Genomic DNA, 22,351 nt, shown 5'->3' with positions numbered 1-22,351 from the left:
GATATGAAGCTCCAACTAGACTCCTTTGCAAAAATAAGACCTTCCCAGTTAAAGAAAAAGAAAATGTAAACTTTTTCAATTTACTAGTAGATTTTCCCAGATACTAGAAGAAAGCATTACTTGTTCTAAGCATGCTTACGTCTAATCAAAATAGGAAAACACAAGTACTTGAGCACTGCTAGCTTAAATAAAAACTTTTAAAAGCCTCTGCAGCCAGTGTTGTGGTACAGTGAGATAAGCTGCTGCCTGTGTTGCTGGCATTCCATATGACTGTCAGTTTCAGTCCCTGCTGTTCCACTTCCATTCCAGCTCCCCGCTAATACAACTAGGAAAGCAATGGAAGATGGGCCCAGTGTTCGGTCTCCTGACAAAAGGTACTAACACTTTGAGGTCCTCTGGTAACTGATAGAGGAATTAGAAAGTGTCCATTTTCTTTCAAGAGACATGGAGAGACACATGTAATTTCCCAAACCTTAACAGTCTGGTAAAAACAGTAAGGAGAGGGTGCAGGTGCTGCCATAGCAGTGAAGACCCCCCCTTAGAACATCTCTCCATCCCATATCACAACGCCTGTTTGGGGTCCGAGCCGCTTCTGACCTAGCTCCCAGCTAGTGCACACCCTGGAGGCAGCATATAATGCTTAGATACTTAGGATCCCACCGCCCACATGTAAAGCCTCGATGGACTTCCTTCTAAGCTCACAAATTCAGTATAGCCCAGACCTTGCTGTTGTGGATATCTGGAGAGTAAAGCAGCAGGTTGGAGATTTTTCTGTCTCTAGCTTTTAAATAAAAATAAAAATTAAATTAAATACTTTAAAAAAATAAGGAGCGCAGAGGCTGCTACTGTGGTGTAGTATGTTAAACCAATGTCTGTAGCATCAGCATCCCATATGGGTACTGGTTTGAGTTCCAGCTGCTCTACTTCCAATCTAGCTCCCTGCTAAAGTGCCTGGAAAACAACAGAGGATGGTCCAACGGCTTGCTTGAGTCCCTGTCCCTTATCCCCATATAGAAAACTTGGAAGAAGATCTAGGCGCCTTGCTTTGGCCTGGCCCACCATAGTTGTTGTAGTCAATTGGGAATGGAACAAGTAGAGAAAGAATCATTCTCTGATCCACTCATTCTCTCTCTCTCTCTCTCTCTCTCTCTCTCTCTCTCTCTCTCTGTCTAACTCTGCCTTTCAAATCAATAAAGTAAATCTTAAAACAAAAAGTGAACCAAATAACCTACCAGACGGGTTTGAATTTTTGCAGTCTTTTACGTTTGAGATATTTATCTACGTCACACCCGAACCTTGAACCCTGAATGGGTCACTTTTCACAATCACAGAATCTCCAGTCCCTCCCCTCACCCTCCTGGAGGTTGACTACCTTTCCAGCAGATAAGAGGTCCCTTCGAGAGTACACCCTGGGAGCTTCTAACTAGGTAGTACTTTAAGTGCTTCTGCTTCTTTGGCTGCGTGGTGAGCTTCAAGTTAATGTGGTTGGAAAATTCCGTGAAATACCGAAATCCTCGTTCTCCACAGCCTATACAGTTTCCAGAAAACCCTGAAATGAGGAACAAAGTTACTAATGGTCTTTTAAGTCAACAGAACACTTTTATGTGCAAAAAGTATACAAATAGTCATATCTTCCAACCCAATCATGTTTCAATTTCAAGGAAACGACTTATAGGGCAGGGGGGATTGGGGAACAGGAATACCCCAGTCCTTCCACCATGAACATACAAGAACTCATTTGTACATGGAGGGTAAGCAGGGTCAGACTTGGTAAATACTTGCATGGAAGAATTCATCAAAATTGAATATCAATAAAAATATGAAAATATAAAAATACATTTTAAATGTCCTTTTTTTTTTAAAAAAAGTATTTCATTATTGTTGTCTTAAAAGAATGATGATTAAGGAAATAGACTAGATACTATCATGGGACAGAATCCACACAGTGCATATAATAATAAGCTTAATCCTGGAGGTGTCCATTATTCATCTCTCTAACTCCTCCATTCTCCTTCTCCCAGAACCTGCCTGTCTTAGCCCTGGTTCTCCACCCAACTCATCACTCATGTTTCCACAGCTACAGCTGATGAGACGGTGGACCAACATCCAGATCAAGCTGGAACAATCAGAATCTCTCTCTTGAGAATGTTAAGTAAAATCAAAAAGGCAGTCAGATTTGTTACCCAAGTTGAAGTTATGTCAGCCACATGATTAGTGAAGGCCTGCAAGAGGATAAACAAGGAACTGTGAAAAGGGGCTGGTTTGCAGATAGGAGATCAAAGTTTGAAAGCAGGAACAGAGAAATGCCAGTGGAGGAGACGGCCAACTTGAAGGTCCCAGGAGATCTAGCTGTACTTTCTAACCTAAGTTCCACAACATCCCCATTTCCTCTTTATTAGACCTCTGTGTGGTCAAACTGGCTTCTTCCTGAGGTCTAATATATACACACTTCCTCACTCAGACTGATCAAAGGTCAAGTGACCTGATCAAAGCAGGGGATGTGGAAGGAAAAAGAAATGAAGGCTGGGAGGATAAGAAGCCAGGCTTTGGTTTACTGAAAATCAACTTTGAGTCCATCTTAAAACACAAAGCAAAAGAGAGCAAAGAGTGAGTTATTTCCAACGAGGACCTAGGGTGAACAGGGCAAGAGTTGTAAACAAGAAAGGACGTTCCCCATAGAAGACAAAGAATCAATGGAAAATAAATTTACTGAGGCAATAACACACTCTTTCCAATTATTACATAAGCAAATAAGATACATAAGGAGAAAGGAGAAGGAATTCAAAGGTTAAAGACAGAACATCTTGCCTAATCACAGAAGGCTGACAAAAATTTCCACATACTTAGAAATGAGCACTCCAGGGCCCGGCACTGTGGCCTAGTGGCTAAAGTCCTCGCCTTGAATGCCCCGGGATCCCATATGGGTGCCAGTTCTAATCCTGGCACACCCACTTCCCATCTAGCTCCCTGCTTATGGCCTGGGAAAGCAGTTGAGGACGGCCCAAAGCTTGGGACCCTGCACCCGCGTGGAAGACCCGGAAGAGGTTCTTGGTTCCCGGCTTCGGATCGGCGCAGCACCGGCCACTGCGGTCACTTGGGGAGTGAATCATCAGATGGAAGATCTTCCTCTCTGTCTCTCCTCCTCTCTGTATATCTGACTTTGTAGTAAAAATAAATAAATCTTTTTTTAAAAAAAAAAGAAAGAAATGAGCACTCCAATGAATTATTTACTCATCAATCGATTGAGAACCTGACAGTATATATCAAATGTTTTCCGGAACAATGCAGAAACAGTCCTGAACAAGACACAACCATAATAGCTGGCCAATTACACAAAATTAACATTTCGGTGTTGCCTTATAGAAATATAAACATTGGGGCCTGGCGCGATAGCTTAGTGGTTAAAATCCTTGCCTAGAACTTCAGTCTGCTTCCATCCCCAGTTTTCGCATGTGCTGGCATAAGCTATAGACTAGCTTGATCTGTCACACATACCATCTGGCTCTTATGCACACCCATGGGTGCAGCATAATGTAGCCTGGCCTGGCCCCACTCCCAGGCCACAAATATGCCAATGGATGCTGCTGCCCTGAATATCCTGGCCCAACCCCAGCCCTGGCTTGTATACTCACCAGCGGGAGCTGCAGCCCAGCACGAGAGTGCTCACAATTTCCCTATCAGGCCTGTTCCCAGTCCTGGATCTTGCACCTGGCAGGGGGTACTGCAGTGTAGCCTGACATGACTTGCACCCAGTCCTGGCACTCACTGGTAGGTACTGCCACCTAACCGGCCTGGTTCACATCCATTCAGGCTGTTACCAGTGGGTGCTATCGCCTAGCCCAGCCTAGCCCAGCCTGGCGCACTCCCAGACCCAGCTCTCATGTGAACTGGCAGGTGCCGTGGTCTAGCTCAACCTATTCTAAATCCATTCTGACTCTCATGAGCACCAAACTGGTCCACTCCCAGACCCAGCCAATGGGTGTTTCAGCCTGTCCTAGCCTGACGCACCTGCAGCTCTAGGTCTCATACTCACCAGTAAGAGCTGCAGCCTAGCAGGGGAGTCCCCAGAGTTTACCTACCAGGTCTGTTCACAGTCCCAGATCTTGAGTATGCTGATGGGTACTCTCATCCAGCCTGACATACCCTTCCCCACAGTCTCAGCCCTTGCTGACAGGTGTGGCAACCCAGCCAGCTTGGCATGGCTCAGTCAAACGCTGAGGAGTGCTGCAACCTCGGCCCCCACCTCCAGGCCAGGCTCTGTGCTCTTCAGCGGGAGATATGGCCTGGTAGGGAAGTTCCCTCAGTTCCCCCAGAACCTGCTCCCAGCCCCAGCACTCATGCATGCTAGCAGGTGCTGCAGCCCCACTTGGCATTGACTACCCTCACTCCTGGTCCTTGAATGTGCCAACAGGTACTGCAGCCTGACCCAGCCCAGCCTCCTCCCAGTCCTGGCTCCCACCAGTGTCAAGTGATTCCTGTTAGGCGAGTCTGTCATCACCCCCAAACTCTCATATAAACCAGCAGGTGCTGCAGTCCCACAGAGGTGAGCCCACTATCCCCTACAGAATCTGCCCCTATGCCCAATTCAAGTTCTGTGAGTTCTGGGGCCCAGCCTGATATGGTCTGCCCTGACACTTGCAGACAGGTATTGTGGCCTAGCCCAACAAATCAGCTTGTGTGTGTGCCGACAGGTAGTAGGTGATGCTACTTAGCCCAGCCCAGGTTTCCCACGTGGACTGATGCCTTGGTCTGCCCAAGCCATGCCTTCTGTTTTCCCCCTCTCTAAATCATCCCATCTCAGTTCCCTCACCTACCTGTGAATGCAGTGGCCCAGTCAGTGGAAGACCACAGGAGTTATTCCTTTCCTGTCAAACATGCCCTTGTCTACTCCCACTTCAACCTGTCCGCAGGCTCCCTTGCCCGGGTCATCTGCAGCGCCCCAGCTGGTGCGGCCATTTTAAGAATGAACCAGCAGATGGAAAATTTCCCTCTCTGTATAGTCACTCTGTCTTTCAAATAAATAAACAAGTAAATCTGTTTTTAAGTACTAATAAGAACAATGGGTTTTAGATCCAGTTCTGATTTAGCAGCTCATGTTCTTTGATCTCATTTCTATGCAATCTATTATTCTGATGTTTTCTGTTTTTCTGTGTCTCATATATCCTGTGAGAATTCCTCTAGTCATTAAAAAAAAAACAGAGAGAGAGAGTATAGGGCCCCAGCACGGTAGCCTAGTGGCTAAAGTTCTTATCTTGAATGCGCCAGGATCCCATATGGGTGCTGGTTCTAATCCCAGCCGCCCCACTTCCCATCCAGCTCCCTGCTTGTGGCCTGAGAAAGCAGTCAAGGATGACCCAAAGCCTTGGGACCCTGCACCCGTGTGGGACACCAGGAAGAAGCTCCTGGCTCCTGATTTCGGGATGGCTCAGATCTGGTCGTTGAGGCTGCTTGGGGAGTGAACAGAAGATCTTCCTCTCTGTATATCTAGCTTTCCAATAAAAATTAACAAACCTTTAAAAAAATTTTTGAGCATCAGGATATTATGAGATACCTTTTGGAGTTCGGACTCATATCCGAACTATTTTGACAGATGAGGACACGACGATGCTTTGGAAATGCATAAAAAAAAAAAATTCCAAAGCTGTTCCACAATAACCTCCCAGCTATAAGCTTTTTGAAAGAAAGACATCACAGAGTGCTTTATTAAATGAATGAAAGAAAAATGAACTGCTGGACTGTCTTTGATAATGGAGTGCAAAGCATAAGCTTTATCATACCCTACATTAAACAATGTGCTCAATATCACTAAAAAGTGAATTAAGGCACATTTCTTTTTCTTGAGAGCCTTTTAGCACTTCTTTTTCTATGAACAACCAAGATAAGGCTTTGAATTTTTGAAGCATCCATAAAGCAAGGGAAGAATAACTTCTTCCCATTTATCTATATATTTGAAAGGCAGAGTTACACAGAGTGAGGGAGAGACAAAAAGAGAGAGATGTCATACATCTGTGGGTTTGGTCTCAGATGGCCTACCTGCAAGGGCTACACTAGGGCCCTGCAACTCCATCCAGCTCACCCAGGTGGGTGGCAGAGGCCTAAGCACCTGGTTCACTTTCAGTTGCTTTCCCAGGTACATTAGCAGGTAGCTGGATTACAAGTGGAGCAGCCAGGACTTGAACTGGCATCCAAGAGGGATTTGAACCAGTGCCCACATGGGATGACAGAATAGCAGATGGTAGCTTACCACACTGCACCACAATACCAGCCCTTCATTCTTTCCTTCCCTTCTCTTTCCTTTCCTTCCAACCTTTCTTTCCCTTATTCAGTACTTCCTTTTCCCTCTTTGAGATTTCTAGGCCTTACGACAGAATCCACACAAGCAGCATTGTGACAGATTCCACAACACACTGACTTGGTTTTCCTTTTAATTTTAAAAAACTGGGTTGGGATCCTATATAGGTACCAGTTCATGTCCTGGCTGCTCCACTTCCCACTCAGCTCCCTGCTTGTGGCCTGGGAAAGCAGTAAGGATGGCCCAAAGCCTTGGGACCCTGCATCCACATGGGAGACCCAGAAGAAGCTCCTGGTTCATTGCTTTAGATCAGCTTATTACTGGCCATTGTGACCACTTGGGGAATGACTCAGCAGATGGAAGATCTTTCCCTCTGTGAATATGCCTTTCCAATAAAAATAAACAACTTTTTAAAAAAAATTTTATTTGTTTTTCACCTCATTTAAAAAACAGGAACAATAAGAGAAAGAATCTGCTGGTTCACTCTCAATATAGCTACAACAATCAGGGCTGAGCCAGGTAAAAACCAGAAGCCAAAATTCAACCCAAGTCACCCACAGGAGTGGCAAGGACTTGATACTTCCACCATCACCCATCACCTTCTAGATACATATTAATAAAAAGATGGATCAGCAGTGAAGTAGCCCAGATTTGAATTAGACATCCTAATGTGGGATTGCAGGTACCCCAAATAATCACTAAAGCCACTGTGCCAAATGCCCATCCCTTTAATTTAGTAGAAAGAGAGAAGAAAGAGAGAGATCACTATATGTCAGATCATTCCTCAAACACCTAAAGTATCTGGGGCCGAACCAGATCAAAAACAGAAGCCAAGGACTCAGTCTGAGCCTCCAGAGAAGGTGGCAAAAACCTACCTACATGAGCCACCACTTACTGCCTTCCAGGTTCATTAATAAGGAGCTGGAATTTATATTAGCCATGAAGTGAGAATTATAACAATTTAGTATAGACAGGAATAATAGACATTAGGGAACAAACTATAAATAACTCACAAAATGGATGATCCACACATGAACTGGATTTGTTGACCTGACATCAAGTTAAGATCAAATGACTCTATTGAAAGAGAATTCTACTTTGCTTTGTAAAAGATTAGTTTGTGACGCACTGCATGCTATCCTTTAATGTCTGATCAAAATCTCTTAATTGATGTTACTGTTTTGGAAATCAAGAAAAAAATTTTTAGGATGCTTCCAAAGGAAAGATTTCATACTTGAACTGAACTATGTAATTCTGAACTAATTCCAGGTAGATAGTTAAAATTTCTGTGGTAATTTTCAGTAATTGTGTATTTTTACTCCCTCCTCTTGGAAAGAACTTCGTAGGTGTGACAGACTCACCTAAAAGTGCATTTTTCCCATGATCATCTGGTAGAAATCGCTTGTCTACAGCACAAACGAGAATGTGTTCGGGAAGATTGGGAGACTTGGCTCCCACCAGGAGGAATCCTGCCGGGATGTCGATTTGCTCCATACACAGCGATACCAAGCGCAAATCCTTTCCTGCTTGACAAAAACCTTAAAAGTAGTAAAAAAGAAGAAAAGAAAAAGAACATAATGAAATGCTTAAGGAAGTTGTATCTCCTTATCACCTAGTGGGAGAGTAGCTTATCTCAAATGAGGACCAATCAGTAAAGTCCATATACTGTACCCAGAAGACAAATCTATCCTATGTGCCTTTGTGACGACAGCTGGAAAAACACTAACAGGAGATATCTCCGCGTGGTTCAGTCACACTGATTTTATGTGTGCTTACCAGTGGTTTTACTTTCAATGCAAAGTCATCTGTAAAAATATGAATGGCCATAGAACAGAGATGCTCTAATTTTACAGAGGAAGAGACCAAAGCTCAGAGTTTGGTGACTCATAAATGAACAGGCCAGACCGACAATCATCATTTTCACTGAACACATGCATACAAGACATGAGAAATTCATACACGACCACTTTGTATACCATAATGAAGGACACCCATTCATTAGTTCTGTATTAAACAAATTTCTGCACAAATGTGCTTTTTCAGATCTGGGGACAGAGAGGTGAACAAAACCATCTTCCTCTAAGAAGCCACACAGTAGGCACCTGAAACAAAAGGAAACACCCAAGACAGTATGTCAGAGAACAGCTGGGGCTCTGCTGCGTGTCTTCTGGGAATTGAGCCTTTTCCTACCTAACCATGAAATTCTTCCCAAAGAACTGGGATGTTCCAGACTGCCCTGGAGCTTCTTCCAAGTCCAAGTTGGACCAACCATGTTAACATTCTAGCTTTCTAGCCAGAGGTGGGAAATGACATACATCAGGTGGAGCAAAGCCTTTCCCCTCAGAGTTCTGAATACAGCCAGGGACAACAGGTTCTGCTTGTTCTTTGGCAGCCTGCTCTGTTCTTGATCTATGAGAGAATTTTGTGGGCAAAAACAGGAGGCCAAGGGAGATTATTCTGGCAGTGTCTGGATTCCAAGAGCCCAGCTGTGTCTGTTTTCCATGATTTAGTCATGTAACCTTTTTCTTTTGGAAATACTCCAGTATTTTCTGATTTTATTAAACTTGTTTCAGTTTGTTTCTGTCACTCACAGTCAAGAGAGATGAAATGCAAGCATGGTAAATGCCACTTTGGGGGTCCCGGAGGGATAAAATACTGAGGTCTCACTCTACACACAAATCTGGGGAGAGTATCCTCTCGTTGCCCAGGACTAAGCAGGGAAGAACCATCTTACATTCCTCTAGGAGCAAATCGTATTATGATTTTAGACCACTGCCAACAAGTAATTGGGTGTCATTCAGTTAGGCTATGTGACAGTGTAAACTTAATCAACGTATGTATGACGTTGTGGTATATAAAATCTACTACCTGGTTTTGATCATCAAATCTCAAATGCAGGCCTCAAGAAATTAGTAAAGGTCAACAGAATAAAGATTACAATCATAAAGACAGTGGGGCTCAAATATTTCAACCTAATACAGCCTCTTTCAATATCTATAAAAATTGGATTAGGGGCTGGTGTGGTGGCGCATCTTCCTGCGGTGTGAGGGTGCCAGTTCGTGTCCTGGTTGCCCCCCTTTCAAACCAGCTCCCTTTTATAACCTGAGAAAGTAGTAGAGAATGGTTAGAGCTGTTCGGCTCCTGCACCCATGTGGGAAACCAAGAGGAAGCTCCTGGCTGTTGGCATTGGATCAGCTCAGCTACAGCCACTCTGGGCATTTGGGGAGTGAACCAGTGGATGGAAGATCTGTCTCTCCTTCTCTCTGTAATCTGACTTTCACATTAGAAAAAAAAAAAAAAGGATAAGCTGGGCCTAGTATGATAGGCTAGTAGCTAAATCCTCGCCTTGAATGCGCAGGAATCCCATACAGGCACCAGTTCATGTCCTGGCTGCTCCACGTTCCATCCAGCTATCTGCTTGTGGCCTGGGAAAGCACTTGAGGACATCACAGGGCCTTGGAACCCTGCACCCACATGGGAGACCCAGAAGAAGCACCTGGCTCCTGGCTTCATATCAGTTCAGTGCCAGCTGTTGCAGCCACTTTGAGAGTGAACCAGTGGAGGGAGGATCTTTGTCTCTGTCTCTCCTTCTCTCTGTAAATCTGACTTTCCAATAAAAAAAACTTAAACAAATTTTTAAATGGATAAATCATTTTAAAAAATCTAATTAATCTTGAGAGTTCATGAATTAAGAAAATTACTATCAAAAAGTTACTACGAATTCTTTAACAATCTTAAGTAAAACTTACTATTCACGTTATGTATATTTATTTGGAAGTTGTTTCCCTACATGAGCCATATAGTTTATTCAGCTTATAAACATTTTTGGGGAGCCTGTGGATACCTGGAAATTTATGAAAAAAAAAAATGTGTTCTTATTTCCCATTAAAAGAAATAGAGCTCACACTTTTGGAAGCTGAGAATTAATGATAACTACAGCAGCTAAAATTTATGGAATATTTATTAATAATGAGTATGGTGCTAAATACTAGACAAATTCTCCTTCTTAGTTTGCTCAACAATTCTAGGAATATGTGAGTTGAGTTTTTGTTTGTCTAAAAAGTACTTGGGACAAGGAGTATTTGAATTTCAGATTTCTTTTGTTTGTAATATGTGCATATACATACTATCCTGTGGATTAGCTCTAGGTCTAAATCTCATATCCATTTATGCTTCATATGTCAGGAAGGCAGTTTTATACACTATTTTGAGTACACCTGTGTAGTGCCTCAAACTCATTGTATGTGGTCAGGTGTGGCAATTTTCTATTGTGACATCACGTAAGCATTCAAAATGTTTCAAATTTTGTATTGAAGAGATGAAGGATATTCAACCTGGTCTACCATTTCCTTTTCACAGATAAAGAATCTAAGTCTCAGAAAGGTTAGAGAAATTGTCCAAGGCTACAAAATGAATCCAGTAAAGTTCACTGACTTCAGAAATGGGAGGCTTGCCATGTAAGAAATGGACTGTTTGTCCTCTCGTTGACAGCACCTCTACTAAAAGAATGGACTATTCAACTTGGTAAAAGGAAATAAGAGAAGTTATGACCTGGCACTAAAGCTATGAGGCATGAATGTAGGCTTTTTGATAAAATTCTAAGAGACAAAATCCAGGAGAAATTACACAGTACTCAAAACAGTACTAATATCTTTAATCAGAAATTTCCTGAGTCGTATCTAGGCAATACACTTAAAAACACATTTCCCCCTCAGCAGTAGCAGCTTTGGAAAAAGTCTGACTTGCTACAAAAAGCAGAACTTATGATTTCCTCAAATGTGTATATAAATTCAATAGCAGGTCACGACTGTGTCTTTATGGAAAGCAGAATGGTGCACACACTGATGCAAACAGTTCTGCAGCAACCTGCAAATTCCTACCAGCTTTCTAGAACACTATGTTCTGTGGGAGCTAAAAGTTATTAACTTTTGTGTGGCTTTGACTGTTACACAATTTTCAATTTTTAATTTTTCAGTCATACATATTGATATACTGCTTAATTTAAATAGATATATAGATATACACACACACATAAAGTAGGCTGTTGGTTAAAGATGGGAAGTCCAAGGGTGTGTGTTGCTGCAGCAGTTTAGGTGACACTGGGGATGCCTACAACCCTTACTGGAATGCTCATACCAGTTCCACTCTCTAGTTCAGGTTCTTGCTGGTGTGTACCTGGAAGGCAGCAGGTGATGGTTCAAGCCATTCACGTGGGAGACCTGGAATGCGTTCCTTGCCTCTAGCATTCACCTGACCCTGTCCTGGCAACTGAGGAAACTTGGGGACTAAACCAGGAGATGGAAGATCTTTCTCTGAGTAGAAGATATTTGGGTGTCTCTAAGTCAGCCTCTCTCTCTCTCTCTCACTCCAACCCCCTCTCTCTATATATACACACACGTATATATATTTGCGCTTCAAATAAATATTTTTATTTATATTTCAAATACAATTTTGGAATATTTTGAATATTTTTGAATACTTCAAATTGAAAAATTTTGGATATTTCAAATAAAATAACTAATTTTTAAAGCTTTTTTCTAGAAATAGGAAGCTCAGGAAACATCAGCTTGTGTTTATGAATATAAATAAATCATTTACAAATGTGCCCCTAACTATGATTTTTGTTAAGTACAAAATTTAAATTCATTCCCCATTCTACTTATCAAATTATATGATATAAAATATATAAATATGTTTCTAGGACAACAAAAAAGCAACTTTGAAAAGGTGAACATTTAGTGATTATGATACAATTGACTTTGCATTTGTGAGAGGCAAAACACTATCTCTTTCATGTTATAATTCAAGAACTTCCCTCAAATGGTAGCTTAAAATGGTCTTGTCATATAGAGGAAAAATACCAAAATCATAAAATACGAATGTGTACATTCTTTTAATTCTAAAACTTGGGAATTAAAACTAGACTTTGGCTTTTTTTTTTTTTTAATCTGGAAAACATTTAAATACATTTGACTCCCCTCCTCACTGCCAGAGAAGCACATTTTTGAATGTTTAAACAAAACATGCTTCAAGTAGGTTGAATATCAATTATTGAATAATAAGATGCAGACAAATGTTCTGGTATGAATAAAATGGAGCGTATTGATGTTAACCTAACTGCTTATAATCAAGTTTTTATCATATGCCATTGTAACGACAGAATTCACTTTCTAAATCCCTGAAGAATTCATTAAATAATATACATCACTGCAAGAGAGATTTGTGAGTCAAAGATTGGGGAACACTACATTCATTTAAACCTCTTTCATGTGTAAATAACGGAAAGGCCCAGAAAGGTTAAAATAACTGGTGAGGTCAAGTGGCCGGCAGCCAGGAGAAGTGGGTGGGAATAGAATCCTGGTTTCCCAACTCCAAAGCAGATGCTCCTTCAAGCTCATTAACACCTGTTTGACCCATAAGTAATGCTTCACTTGCCCCCAGTCTGAACAGGACAAACTCCTGTAACTTTCTGGCCTCCTTTTTGGGCGGTAGATGCCAGCATTTCCCTGTACCCTTTCCAGGCTGAACTCCGCAGGCCATCAGACGCAGCAGCCTCTGTGGGTGATGGGCCACAGTTGCAGCCACCTATTTTATACTGGTTGAATCCTTAAAATTCAAGTTTTTGCAAGCCACACAGTAGCCCACTGTCAGTGTGACATTTCTGAGTAAGTTTCTCAAGCAACCAATATGTTGCAGTGAAAGTGAGAGTAAGGGGATAAGTACACGCTGATGAGGAGATTGGCAGTCAAGAAAGCAGTGTGAGAAGGCCTCAAGAAGGCAGGAGCATCTAGGCTATATTTTAGAACAATTTCTCAGGCAAAATAAAAACTATCCACTGCCCCTCAAATAATGAAGCACATACGATCTTTTGGATTACATCCCTTGAGGCTTTTCCCATTTAGGAAATGAGGACCTCTAGAGGTAAAAAGTAATACTTATTAAATAATGATTGGATTCTATGGGAAGCATATTTCCAGCTTTCTTTTCTTAAAAGTATTTCAAGAGGGGCTTGTGGCACCAAGAGAGGAAACGTTCTGTTTTATTAAAAGAAAACCCACCACAACGGGGATTAGTTAATGGGGTTGCAAAGACCAACTGAAAGAAGTCCTAATGTTCAAAACTGGAACAGTTTGAGCAAAGAAAGTTAGTTAGTATTGAACTATAACACAAAACATAAAATAAATATTTATGAATCCATAACGATATAAGCAAATAACTGAATAAAATAAATAGCTGAATGAAATGGGGAAGAGACAAATCTCCACTGAGTAGAACTTCAAGTAATTAATAGATACTCTGCATTCTTGGATGTGTAGCGTAGCTTTCCTCTCCTTAAACATAGGCTAAGTGCTCCTTATATAGGTCTGAAAGTATAAAAAGGGATGAGGAAAGAGTCAGTCAGGTGAGCAAATCAACATCCACAGTACTAGGAAGTCATGCTGATACAATGAAAACGGCACTGTGCCTCTGTGATCTCCCTCCCAAAAACCTCAGCCTAACCAGGAGAAAAATATCAAATTCCAATAGGGAGGTTCCTGTAATACAGAATACATAACTAATATTCCTCAAACTGTCAGGATGATCAAAAATAAGCATTCTGAGAAACTGCCATAACTAGGAAGTTAGGGAAACATAATGAGTAAATGTAATGTTTCTAGAAATGAAGAAAGGACAGCAAGTAGCGGGTATCTGGAGCAACATTTAGGATGCCACTTGGAAGGGCTGGCATCATGGAGTGGCGGGTAAAGCCATTACCTGCAATGCTGGCATCCTATATGGGCTTCTACTTGGCCCTAGCTACTCTAATTGTGATCCAGTTCCCTGGTGATGCACTAGGAAAAGCAGTGGAAGATGGCCCAAGTACTTGGATCCCTGCCACTCATGTGGGAGATGCAGATGGAGCGGCTTTGTCCTAGCTCAACACTGGCCATTGTGGCCATCTGTGGCGTGAACCAAAAGATGGAAGACTGCTTTTCCTTTCTCCCTCTCTTTCCACAGCTCTTTCAAATTAATTAATTAATTCATTTTAAAAGGATGCCACTTCCAATGCTTACATCTCACTTCAGAGTACCTGGATTCAATTCTACATTCCTGTTAGTGCACACCCTGAGGAACAACAGGTAATGACTGCTCATGTATTTGGGTCTCTGTTACCCATGTGGTACAGCCAGACTGTTGAGATGTTAACCAGTGGATGACAGATTTGTCTCTGTCTCTCTTCACCTATCAAAGTAAATAAACAATTTGAGAAAAAAAAATACTAAGTAAAAGGTAAGGAACCCAAATAAACTAAAATTATATTATTATTAGGATTAATAAAAATGTATCAATAGTGGCTCAATAATTGCAACAAATGTAATACCTTATAGAAGTCAGTATGGAGAGTGCTATGACAACTGAAAATTGATCTACCAAATCACCCAGCTATCCCACTCTTGGGACTATATACGAAGAAGTGAAATCTGCATATGAGAAAGCAACCTGCAACCCTGTATTTATATCAGCATAATCCACAATAGCAGAGCCATGGAAACAATACAGATATCATGGAAACAATACAGAGGAATGGATAAAGAAACTGTGGTATATCTATTCCATGAAATATTACTCAGCCATTAAAAAGAAAAAAATTCTACCTTTTGCAACAAAGTGGTCCCAAGACCGTTATGTTTAATGAAACCAGTCAATCCTCAAAGGGCAAATATCATGTGTTCTGATATAAGACAATATTCAGGCGAAACACAAGACAACTAGATACGTATGTATATTCTCACAGATGAACTGTATAATGAAGACTAGCATGCTAGAAGTGAAGACATCACAATATTTATCTCTACTCCTAAATAAAAGGACTCTCAATGAAACTGTGAAATAGACCTGGACAATAGCATACTAGATTTTCTACCATTTCTGATACAATGCCATGATACACTTAAATAGCAGAATGTTGGGCTTGTGACCATTGCTGCAGGAGTATATTATTATAATGATATAGGGAAAACGGTTGGTGGGGGGATAGTTGAAAGGGAAGTGGAGGGAAAAATCTCTATACCTGGGCCCAGTGGTGTGGCCTAGCAGCTAAAGTCCTCGCCTTGAACCTGCCAGGGATCCCATATGGGCACTAGTTCTAATCCCTACTTCCCATCCAGCTCCCTGTTTGTGGCCTAGGAAAGCAGTCAAGGACAGCCCAATGCTTTGGGACCCTGCACACATGTGGGAGACCTGGAGGAAGTTCCTGGATCCTGGCTTTGGATTGGCATAGCATTGGCTGTTGCGGTCACTTGGGGAGTGAATCATTGGATGGAAGATCTTCCTCTCTATCTCTCCTCCTCTCTATATATCTGACTTTATAATAAAAATAAATAAATATTTTAAAAAATCTCTATGCCTTTAAAACTGTATCATGGAAGATAATAACAATAAAAAATAAGAAAAAAAAGTGCTGTATTTTAAGTTGCTAATAATAGGGGACATTGCACAGTAACAAGTTATATTATTTTCTCAATTTTCCCATAAACTTAAAGTTATTATTATATAATTATTAAAATAAAAATTGTCCTACTCTCTTCTTACCTTTTGGCTACCTGTCAACTCAAGTCACACAGAGAATTCAAAGAGAGAGGGAGGGAGGCAGGGAGGTAGACAGGTAGACAGAGAGAGAAAAAGTAGTGGGGAAGGAAGAAGGGTAGGGTGCTTGGGAAGAAAGAAAGACACCACCAGTGTAGTAGCTGTTGTAGCTGGAGTCAGTGATGCTGGCTGCACTTCTGATACAGCTCCTTGGCACTGTGCCTGGAAAAGCAGCCAAAAAAAAAAAAAAAAGACTCAAGGGCTGTGTCCCTTTTATCCAAGTGGGAGACCCAGATGGAGTAGGCTCCTGGATTGGCTTGGCCCTTCCCTAGCCATTGCAGCCATTTGGGGCATGATCTAACAGATGGAAAATCCTTTCTCTTCTCTCTCTTTTTCTGCCCTTCAAATAAATAAACCTTTTAATCAAAACAGGAAAGAAAGAAAAAAAGAAGACAGAGTAAGAGAACATGAAAGGCAAGGCCAGGTTTAGGAACAGGGTCAAACAGGTTGTAAAATCAGGAAGTTCCTAAATTCAGTTCCTGATTATTCTGCAAAGAGTGAGGGAGGAATCTGCTGAGGGTCTAGTCTTTCACATAAAGTAAATATCTATCTACTGACTTTGCTCCTAACTTGTATAAAATTGGGATTCAGATCAGCTAACTACATACGAAGTATATCATCAGGGATTCCCCAGCAAAAAATAAACTACGCAAAGAACAATGTTCAGTTAAGAAAAAAAAAATAAAAAGCTGTACATATGTGTTAAGAGTGGACAGCTAAAGAATCCATAAAAGTGATTATGCCTCAAGACTTTCTAAGATTCAAATATCCAGTGTGGCACTATTAGAAATACATCTGGTTACTAATCTAATAAGATCAAATATTAAATCGCAATTAGAACTAAATGAAACTGGTACTCACCTACAGACTAATGTTGCACTACATCTGAAATAATTCTGAAACAATGATTCTTTTCCAGGCTACGAGATCTGGCTAACAGCACCCTAAGAAGTATCTAAGTCTGTTTACTGTACACAAGCAAAACAAGATAGGAGCTTACAAACAGTTAAGCAGGTTTTTTGACAAACTCACTTCACCAAACGGGTTCTTTTTTTTTTTTTTTTTTTTTTTAGAGGCCTGAAATTTTGCTCTAAAACCAGGGCTCTGACAGAGCAAATAACTTAACTTTTTTTAAAAGGAGTAATAGTAGAGGGACCTTCTTTATAAACTTGATCTGCATTTCCTTAGAAAAACAGCCAGCGTTTCCACTTCACAGAAACGGATTTGCATTCCCCAATTATCTCCAACTTGAAGGTTACAGAGTAAACCCAAAGGGGGCAGGGCGAGTTTACTGAAACAGCTGTAAACACAACCCAAAGTAATCAAAGCCCCATTTGGAGCCTGAAAATTTGGCCGCCCTTCACCCCTAAAAACAATCAACAGCCTCACAGCAGGGAATGAACCTACACTATTCCAATAATTTACATAAGAAATTAGCAACCAAAATTTACATTTGAATGGTAACCCCCTGCAGCCCATCAGGTGTTAAGTATCTGCTTATCTAAATCACCTCTAAAAATAGCTTTACCTTCCTTTAAGCCTTAGGTAAATAAAGAATTTCCCATGAAGAAAAGGTGGTATGCTGAAACAAGTCCATGCCGTATATTGCCCTGTTTCACTGACACTTTTATGGGGAAAACTTCAGAGCTGTTGCCCCGTTTCGTAAAGATGACTGGTAGAAAGCCAAATCAAGAGAAGCCTATACAAACTGCAAACCATCAAATTATAAGCTTCTCTGTTTAAATATCCCCTTACCAGGAGAATTACAGTGGAACTAAGCAGCACTCAGCCTAAGAAACTCAAGTAGCTCATACGTGAACCTTAGTGTTTTCAGATTGTCTCGGAATTTAAATTCCATGCTTGGGTGGGAAAGCTTTTTATTTGTTGAACAGCTTTACTTCCTTTATTTTTTTAATCATTAATATCTTCCCTATATGCTTCTCATGTTTTCAAGTTGAAGAAATCCCTAGATCACTGAGTGGTGGATATTAAACATCCTTCCATACCTGGGTATAAATAATTTCAATGTCAGACACTGCAAAAGGCAAAGTACAACAACAACAAACCTATAGTCAGGAGGACCCTTTCCCCTCTTTTTTAGTGTAAAATTCTATAGTTCAAAATTAACCTCTAAAATGCTTGATCTTGTTCTGTTTAATTCTCCCACATAATATTTCAACCATAATCGAATGATACTGAAGTGCTATTTCAGCCTCTAGCTTGTTAAGTGATAGATAAGCTTATTGCTCAATTAAATAAAGGTATGAAAACCGATGGCCTGGTGTGTTTAGAGTAGGGTGGAATAGAAAGGAGGAAGAGGGAACAGTAATTCCCAAGAGAGGAGCTAAGCAGCATACCTCCTGGGAGAAGTGCAGAGAGTCCTGGAAAAGCCTTGGCCCAGCGGACTTGGCCATTGCCATATCTCAGGAGAGCCATTCAACTGTAAAACTCAGTCTCTTCCTCTGTAAAACCAAGTGGTGATTCTTATCTTTTTTTAAGACACCTGCTGTGAAGTCAGTCACAGGAGATAAGAGGAGTGAAAACAGTCTCTTCTCATGCTTTCCCATAATTACAAGTTACCAGCCTTGAGCATCACAGGGGATGATTGGAAATTGGATGGTTTAAGAGGAAAAAATACCAAAGGAAAAACAAAACTCAAACCTACCATCTGTAGTGCAAGATCCTTCCGGGGCAGGTTTTTGTGAATAGGGAATTGGCGGGCTGTTTGAATCAGACATTTCTTCATCATCTTCATCATCTTCCATTTCATTGACTGTTAGATTGTTAGAGAAATCCAGACTTCCATTTTGGGTGTAGCGATGTACCAAATCCTTATCCAGCTCCTCCACCTTGGGTTTGACATCTGGGTAAGCATATAAATCATAGTGAATTTCATAAAAAGGAGCTTATGGGAAAAATAATGAGAAAAAATCACAGTTCTAAAAAACAAATCTGAGGAAGGAGAGATCAGCATTTTTTTAAAAACATTAGTTGGCCAAATTATCTCAGAGATTTCATGATTTGAAATCCCCACTTCTTTTTTAATGTGTCTAGACATACACGTGGGATGAGAAACTTACCTGCAGATGAGAAAGGATGCTGGTCAGGGTCCAGGTATAGCTGGGAAAAAATTGGCCGTGGTACCACACTGCTACATCTGAGTGAGGCTTCTATGGAGTTGTGGAGAGCTTCCTCGAATCGAGCAGATTTCAGTTGCCCAGCATATGAATTCCCCATGGTCTACGGCCCAGCCCAAAGAAAAAAGAGACAAAGGAGAAAGCTGGTGATTAGAGGTTATATGTCTGCAGAGAACTTGCAAAGCTACTACACAGAATATCCATGTAACTTGTTGCAATATGAACTAAATGAAATACATATATTTCTTGTTAACATACATGTTAAGTTATCACCTGTACTTTGTTTCTTTATAATCCAAATCCATTATCAAAAAGCTCCATGAGGGGCTGGCTCTGTGGCATAGCACATTTAGCTACCATCCTCAACACTGACATCCCATATAGGTGCTGGTTCAAGTCCTGGCTAATCTGCTTCCAATCCAGGCAGCTCCCAGCTAACGTGCATGAGAAAGTAGCAGAGGAGAGCCCAAATGCTGGGGCTCAGCACCCGCTTGGAGGTCAGGATGAAGCTCCAAGCTCTTGACCATTTGGAGAGTGAACTGGAAGATCTCTATCTGTAATTCTGCATTTTAAATAAAAAAAAAAAATTTAAGGAAAAGGTTCACGAAAGGTGCTTGTATCTAAGAATCAAATAGCAATTAACGTGTTCAGAAAAGATTCTCCAACAGTAAATCAAAACTGATCTGTAATCATGAAGTCTAACCTGGTTAACAAGAGAACCAAATCTTAAAAATGGTGGACTAACCATACTCCATCCCATTTCTGTTTGTGGTCTCAGAGTAAATATCCAAGTCCTACTCTCTAGTAAGCTCTACTACTCTAGAGAAGAAACAAAGGAAAAAAAAAAAAAGATCCCTGTTGGAAGTATATGGGTGAAACTTTACAATAGTTGACATTTCTCAAAGTAAGATTTTAGGCACTTAAACTTAAATAATTCACTCATTAAAATAATATATTATAGGCCTAGTGTGGTAGCCTAGTGGCTAAAGTCCTTGCCTTGCATATACCTGGGAGATCATATGGGTCCTAGTTCTAATCCTAGTTGCTCCACTTCCCATCCAGCTCCCTGCCTGTGGCCTGGGAAAGCACTCAAGGATGGTCCAAAGCCTTGGGATCCTGCACCCATGTGGAAGACCTGGAAGAAGCTCCTTGGCTCCTGGCTTCGGAGCAGCTCAGCTCTGGCCATTGTGGCCACTTGGGGATTGAATCAATGGATCGAAGACCAAAAGTTTGAGAGGTATTGGGCTTGTCTACTAATAATTTCATAAAAAGTATTTTATTTAATGCTTATATTTTGGAGTAGGTATGATTTCCTTCCATTTTGAAGGCTAAGAAACAAGAGACTGGTGCAGTCTCAAGTTAAGCCTCCATCTGTAGTGCCACTATCCCATTTGAACGCCAGTTAGAGTCCTGGCTACTCCACTTTCAATTCAGCTTCCTGATGACACCTGGGGAGAGCAGTGGAGGATGGCCCAAGTCTTCGGGCCCCTGCACCCAAGATCAACCTTTGGGAGACCCAGAAGAAGCTTCTGGCTCCTGTATTCAGATGGGCCTCGCTCTGGTCATTGCAGCCATTTGGGGAGTGAACCAGCAGATGGAAGCTCTCTCTTTCAGTCTCTCCTCTCTCTGTAACTCTTTATTTCAAATACAAAGAAACAGATAATTGAGGGAAAAAAAATAAGAATAGGAGTGAGCATGTGGCACAGCATGTTAAGCCACCACCTGGGATGCCTGTATTCCAATGCCAGTATTCAGAATGCCAGTTCAAGTTCCAACTACTAGGCTTCTGATCCAGTTCCTGCTACTGTTATCTGGGGAGCAGCAGATAACAGATGAAGTGCTTGTTTTCCTACCACCCATGTGGCAGGCCTTGATGGATTTCCTGGCTCCTGGCCTTTACCTGGCTTAAAGCTATTGCAGTCAAGGGAGTGAACCAGCAGACAGAAGACTCTCTCTGTGTCACTCTGCCTTTCAAATAAATAATTTTAAAATAAATAAATAAAGGCTAAAGAAACAACAACAACAAAAAAATCATGTGAAAAAAAACACTGGGTTTGCCACCTGTCAGTAATGGTTAGATACTGAACCAACTGTAACCTCCATCCTGAGAAATGTCATCCCCACAAAGGTTGAGTTTTAACTCATGTAATCAACAGAGAAAGCAGTAATCACCTCTTTCCCTACCACTCCTCTAGTAAGGGATGGAGCCAGTACCTGGTCCCTGGTGACTAGTCCTGCCCTGTCACTGTACAAGCTCAGCATGGGTAAATCGCATTTCAAGACAAGTAATTTTCAGAGTATCTTAGCCTACTTCTCTCATCAAGCAGAATATAAACATTCCAGCTGGGAAAGTCAGTTCTGATAGATTCCAGGAAATCCCTGGAGCGGGCTCATCAGGAAACAAAACCATGACCCAGGGAACCAATACGTTAGCAGAGAAAGTGACAGTCCATCACAGCCCTTCTCTCAAGTCTTCCAGACTGACATTCTGGGGATCCACAGGAGATTTGGTGCCCTCTGTGCGGCTTCAAGGTCCATTGTGATACCTGGTAGCCGTGAGTAGTTTTCCTACATTGCTTTCAATCACTGAGGCTGAGTTTGTCAAAACATATGAGACATTTGTATGATTTGGAGGAAATCAGAATTCTGTATCTTATTTGGCAACTTTCCCCTAATGGGAAATAAAAAACTAAATGTCATGGATCTAAACCACTAAATTGCAGGGCACAGTGGTCTAGTGGCTGAAGTCCTTGCCTTACATGCACCAGGATCCGATATGAGCATCAATTCGTGTCCCAGCTGCTCTACTTCCCATCCAGCTCCCTGCCTGTGGCCTGGGAAAGCAGTAGAGCATGTCCCAAAGCCTAGGGACCCTGCACCTGCATGGGAGACCTGGAAGAAGTGCCTGGCTTCTGGCTTTGGATCAGCCTAGTTTCAGCTATCGCAATCACTTGGGGAGTGAATTGGCAGACAGATCTTTCTGTCCTTCCTTTGTGCAAATCTGACTTTCCAATAAATAAATAAATAAATAAATCTTTAAAAAATACTAAGTTCCTTTCATATAAATGTATATACCCTAAAAAGGGGGCTGGTGCCATGACATGGCAGGCTAAGCCTCTGCCCACAGTGCTGACATCCCATGTGGACAGCAGTTCTAGTCCAGTTGCTCCATTTCCTGTCCAGACCCCTGCTTATGGTCTGGGAAATTGCTGAGGATGGCTCAAGTCTTTGGACCCCTGCACCCACACGGGAGACCCAGAAGAAACTCCTGGCTCCTTATTTAGGATCAACCCAG

The 22,351-nt window shown here is 41.5% G+C and overlaps 1 protein-coding gene across 1 annotated transcript in view; it reads right to left on the bottom strand.

Moving 5' to 3' along the window:
• The window catches only part of GREB1L (GREB1 like retinoic acid receptor coactivator), a 106,930-nt gene extending 87,774 nt beyond the window's left edge, over nt 1–19,156 (bottom strand). Inside the window, exons 1-4 of the mRNA XM_040984784.1 lie at nt 19,000–19,156; nt 18,585–18,782; nt 7,654–7,830; nt 1,373–1,549 (exon numbers count right to left, since the gene is read on the bottom strand). Of these exons, the coding sequence (XP_040840718.1) occupies nt 1,373–1,549; nt 7,654–7,830; nt 18,585–18,782; nt 19,000–19,156 (709 nt within the window). The remainder of the gene's footprint in view (nt 1–1,372; nt 1,550–7,653; nt 7,831–18,584; nt 18,783–18,999) is intronic.
• Between the last annotated feature and the right edge of the window lie 3,195 nt (nt 19,157–22,351).

The sequence above is a fragment of the Ochotona curzoniae genome, unplaced genomic scaffold, assembly GCF_017591425.1.
Source record: "Ochotona curzoniae isolate NIBS_2020 unplaced genomic scaffold, NIBS_Ocur_1.0 contig_43, whole genome shotgun sequence".
Classification (NCBI taxonomy): domain Eukaryota; kingdom Metazoa; phylum Chordata; class Mammalia; order Lagomorpha; family Ochotonidae; genus Ochotona; species Ochotona curzoniae.
The sequence above is the reverse complement of the archived record's forward strand: the minus strand, read 5'-3'. Positions and strand labels throughout refer to the sequence as shown.